The sequence below is a fragment of the Poecilia reticulata genome, linkage group LG1, assembly GCF_000633615.1.
Source record: "Poecilia reticulata strain Guanapo linkage group LG1, Guppy_female_1.0+MT, whole genome shotgun sequence".
NCBI lineage: Eukaryota > Metazoa > Chordata > Actinopteri > Cyprinodontiformes > Poeciliidae > Poecilia > Poecilia reticulata.
This window is the reverse complement of record NC_024331.1, coordinates 27317894-27323079: the sequence shown is the minus strand read 5'-3', so window position 1 is coordinate 27323079 and position 5186 is coordinate 27317894. Positions and strand designations below refer to the sequence as shown.

Below are 5186 nucleotides of genomic sequence, written 5' to 3'. Positions count from 1 at the left end.
ATTTTAATAGTGTTTTATTTTGAAATTTCACATCAGATCTAGTTGCCACTTTCAGGTTCTGTTCTAGAGGTGTCACTCTGTCACTCTGAAGTGGTGGAAACAGAGAGTTTCTCAGCAATGGGCATGGCAACTTAGGGACAAAAGATAAAAAATGACTTTTTAAGAAAGCTTTTATTTTGAAATTATACATCAGATCTAGTTGCAACTTTCTGATATATATATATGAGAGAGAGAGAGATATTAGTTTTTATTTTGCATTAATTTTTCAGCATATATTATTTTCTGTTTGCAAATGCAGCGGCTGGAAACCTATTTTGAATATCTCAAACATGGACCAGATGTGCGCTTTTATTGTGAAAGCAGCACGTAAATGGGTGTACCATAATGTCTTGAGCTACCGCGCACTTGTATATCGTGTGCTGGGCCGGCTGGAAGCAGAGCCGGCTAGCTATACCGCGGTGCATAATGTACATTGCATTTATTCTGGCGTTAGGTAAATGTATCTTGAAGGAGAAAAACCCTTAAATAAAAGTCCAACAAGGATATTCATTTAGAATTAAAAATAACTAACCGTGAATTACCATGATAGAGATAGAGTGTGTAATTAATGAAGGGGAAAAAATCTCAACCCAGACTTTAAGTTTAGGGTTCGCAGAGTATGCGGAGGAAAAAAAAAAACTAACCTCAGCTAAGTAAAATAAAATTGTAATCAAAACTTTTGTAATTGTAATGATTCCTTTTTAATAAAACAAATCATTGTGTTTAAAAAACTGTTTTTTTTTAATTAAATAAATTTTTGTCTCGTGAACTTAAAAAGTTATTTGCCAAACAAACTTTCATTTGCACACATCAGAAATCTTTTGCCCACAATGTCATGTGAGAATCACAAGTAAAACTTTGAGTCATATAAAAACTTAGAATATCAAGAAAAGATTTCTGACATGCACAGATAAGTTTGTTTTGCAAAAGAAAAATAAAAAAAATCACTTCATGTGTGATTGTGTGATTTAAAAAAAATTTTTAAGCAAAACTTAGTAGGCTTTTCTCATGGTGACATGCATTAACAATTAAATTTTTGCTTTTGTTTTTTTTTTCGTTTTTCTGCAGTTCCACGATAAAGTTTGATGCAGCTCTGCTTTCCTGAATGGACCATCTTCATCTCCACTGCAGCAAACAGGCACCTCTGCTTTATAGATTACAGTAACTAAAAGGTCGCATTGTGCCCTTGTTTATATTTTTAATAGTGTAATTCTGTAAAGACAAAATATGTCTGGTGGTCCAGCTCTGATTTACATATCTTGCTAAATTGCGGGTTTAAATATTGCAATACTTTCCTATAACAAAATAGACCTGCAAGAAATTACTAATAAAATATCTTACATATGCATTGTTGTATGCTCTGTATAGAGATTTTCCTTAGTTTTGATTGTATATCTCACAATTTTGTAATTTATCATTGCTTATTAAACTCTTAAAGCTGTGTGGCTTTGTTAATATTCTGTCTTAGAATGCGGTTAGATGTGCACTTTTTTTTTTTTTTTGGAGCATCTGCCCCGTTAGTGGTCTCTGCACGGCCCTGCACCTCACACACACACATACACTTATTTTCCTACCTAATGGCTGGGATGTGGGATGTTTTTTAGTTTTTAATCTTATCGCTCTCTAAGTTTATAACCTTTCTGCCTGTCATAGATTCTCAAGATTCTCTTGAAGCTCTTTGTATCTTGCTTAAACATAAATTGTGCAGTTTTGAACTTAACCAAATCACAGCGTTTCAATATATTTGACTTTAAAAGAGTGCTCACGAAGTCCTACTTGTGCTGTGGATAATTCTAAATAGTATAATTTGTGTTTTCCAGCAGATTTTGTGGTCTAATGGCGCCCACAGAAATGTAATTTCCTTTTTTCTTTCCATTTTGACTTTATCAATCATTTTGTTTGTACATCTAAGAGTATTTTATATATAAATTTAAATCTTTATTTTTCTCTTCTGTATATTCTTAGTTTTGTATTTTGTATTCTTCTCGAATATAGCTTGCTATTGTAATATTTGTAAATAACGTTTTTTCAAAAAAGACTTTTCGTAAACTGCGCATGTCTGAACTTCCATAGACGTCATCAATATGCGCCTCTAGCTTACCTTACGGAGGCTGTCACACGACCTTTCCTGCTACCTCTCTGTCATGTTTGTTGCTGTAACTTTGAGTTTTTAAATGTAAAAGGGATAAAAATTTCTGCTCGTAGAATAAGAAGAAAAGAACATGCTTCGTTTCTCCTGTTTGGTTTTCAGCAGAGGAGCGGCTCGAAGGGTGAGTTATTCCCAGCTAGCGGTCTCCATGCTGCAGTCCGTCTGTTATTACCGTCATATGTAGTGAAAGTGAGAGAAAGATAACACAGTTAACCTGCTGTTAACCATGACGGAAAAGGTTTAGTCGGATTTAATTTCAGATAAAGCACAACAATGATATTAAGAGTCTCTTTATACATTTTTATGTGAATATCTGGTCTCAATAGCAGTCAGAAATCAGGGTCAGATAAAGTATCCTATTCAGCAGATTCACTCTAAGGTAAAACAATATAAGGATAACAGACTGTATAGTAAGGACAAATTTACAGCATAATAAAAATACTGTACAGTTACTAAAATGGCATGCTCAGATTCAAAGAACTCTACAGCTGGGTAGGGTAGTTTAAATAAATGTGTACAAGATGTGCATTGTTAGGCCTGTCGGGATAAATCAATCACATGATGAATTAGCACTACCGCCATAATTTCCATTTCCATGATTCATTCTTCTTCTTTTTTCTCTTTCTGAAAAAAACTGCATGACAAAAATCTTCTGTCTCTCAAGTAGCTGCTTAAAAAAAGTGTTTACAGAGACTTTACAATGAATTTTATTATTTGTTTATTTTGTTATTTCGTTTATTTATAATGTCTTCCAGTTCCAATGTTAAATAATATCAATTTGTAGTCCAGCAAAATGTGTTTTTATGAAAGGTCTACTCATCTAGTATTCCTGCATTCAGCTGCAGCTAAAAGTGTTTGATTACATTTTAAAACTTGTGTTTTTCTTTATAAAGTATTTCAGTATTTTTATTTATTTTTTTCTCTCCTCAGTTTGCCTCATCTTTCTCCAGTGACACCGCTCTCCCTCCAAACTTACGCCTTCCCTCTAATCTTGTGGATCCTGACAGATTAAGTAAGTCTGACATGGAGGTTAATTAAATGACTTTGATCTTAACAGCTGGTTAACACAAACATGTAGATTTTTCTCTCTTCGCTTGTTTTGTTTATTCCTGCAGAGCGTCCTCCACCTTCAGAAGACTCCTCCCTTCCTCTAATCAGGAAGTGCGATGCGGCACTTCCTGCTCACCTGAGCCCTGTGCGGACGTGGGTGGATACTCTGGAGAGTAAGGACAGCGAACCGTTGGGTCTGACTGAGCTCCACCCTGATGTCTTTGCAGTGACTCCAAGGTATGTAGAAACCTTTCATCATGCTGAATTAAGATACTGAGACCACTGCAGGTTTAAACTGATCTTTGTTCTCCTAATACAGGCTTGATATTCTACATGCTGTTGAAACCTGGCAGAGAAATTACAAAAGAATTGTAAGTTAAATACAGTTAAAACCAGAGGTTTTCCTACATATTTTTTTTCTCTCTGTCAGTTAGAATTACCAAAATTATTTATATGTGCTGAATGCTACAGTGTGTTATTTAACTATATGATTAATTAGTTAATTATTCTAATTGGTTTAAACATTTGAACCAAAAATCTGGGTTTCCTTATCTAAGGAGTAGCTGTCATAATGTTACAAGTATAATCATACAACAATCAAGTTTAATTAATACAAGAATAAAGTTTTAATATTACCAGAATAAGCTCATAATATTAGGACAATGAAGTAGTAATTTTGAGAACTGCACAAAAAAATACTAGAAAATTAAAATGAGGAATGCTGACAATATGGTGAAGTTATACTATCAGTTTCACAGATTAAGAAGCAATAAATCTTTAAACACATCAGCATCAAATCATTATCAGTAGGAGGATTTTGAAACGTTTGATTACGCCACTGATAATATTAATACTCAGTCGTACAACACACAGAAGGGATGATTGAAATAAAATCCACTTTTTGAAAACAAAAAAGTGGATTTTAAAAAGTAATTTCTACTTTTTGTTTTTTCAGAAAATAATACATTTAAAAATAGTTTTTTAGAGTTACTTTGGTTTTCTAAGTTTATTTTCTTGGCTGTGATAGAAACAACTAATAATCTGACTTTATTTTAACGTTTCACAGAGTCATGCTAGCACAAAGGTGAGGTCAGAGGTGCGAGGCGGAGGCAGGAAGCCATGGAACCAAAAAGGAAGCGGAAGAGCTCGCCATGGAAGCATCCGATCGCCGCTGTGGAGAGGAGGTAGCTTCATCTGCTGTTTAATGGAGTTTTTAAATAGATTCCCTCCACTTAAACTAAACTTTTGCACTTATAGAGATGGCTAACTTCTTTGCTGAGCCATAAATTCAGATGCAGCCTCCTAGACTGATGTGATCTAGAAGGATTCACGTTGTTTTTTCCCCTCAGGCGGAGTTTCTCATGGGCCAAGAGGACCCAAAAGTTACTACTACATGTTACCCATGAAAGTACGAGTGCAGGGGCTGAAAGTGGCGCTAAGCTCCAAGATGGCTCAGGTAAATATGATATTCAGTTCAGTTGGGTATAGTACTGTCAGCTATGGCATGGAAAATAATTAATGTAGGTAACTTATGTTAAAAATATGGAGTTTATTAATGCTAACCAGTTCATGTGTGCAAACAGAGGATGAATTGTTCTTCAACAAGTACAACAAAGGATTCTGTTGGCAATAAATGTAGATTATATTCAATTTATTCTGCATTAAGTCATTACGCTACATTATTTAGTGGTGATTCCTATTAGATTGCAAAGTAATTGTTTTTAAAAATGTTATCTTTTTTTTTTTACCGAGCAGAATGCAAACAATATCGCTGTGTCACTTGTCTCCAGTGGTGGGGACACCTTAGCTCAGTGTTTTTCAACCTTTTTTGAGCCAAGGTACGTTATTTTAATTGAAAAAATCTCGAGGCACACCACCAACCAAAAATGTAAACAAAGATACTCTGTATACTCTATATTACATATATAGTCATTCTTATCAAAGTCTC

At 34.4% G+C, this 5186-nt stretch overlaps 1 protein-coding gene across 1 annotated transcript in view; it reads left to right on the top strand.

The window, feature by feature from the left end:
- The first annotated feature begins 2109 nt into the window (after nucleotides 1-2109).
- The window catches only part of mrpl4 (mitochondrial ribosomal protein L4), a 5525-nt gene continuing 2448 nt past the window's right edge, over nucleotides 2110-5186 (top strand). The window contains exons 1-6 of the mRNA XM_008418578.2: nucleotides 2110-2309; nucleotides 3119-3200; nucleotides 3304-3475; nucleotides 3558-3609; nucleotides 4305-4422; nucleotides 4588-4694. Of these exons, the coding sequence (XP_008416800.1) occupies nucleotides 2262-2309; nucleotides 3119-3200; nucleotides 3304-3475; nucleotides 3558-3609; nucleotides 4305-4422; nucleotides 4588-4694 (579 nt within the window). The 5' untranslated portion in view covers nucleotides 2110-2261. The remainder of the gene's footprint in view (nucleotides 2310-3118; nucleotides 3201-3303; nucleotides 3476-3557; nucleotides 3610-4304; nucleotides 4423-4587; nucleotides 4695-5186) is intronic.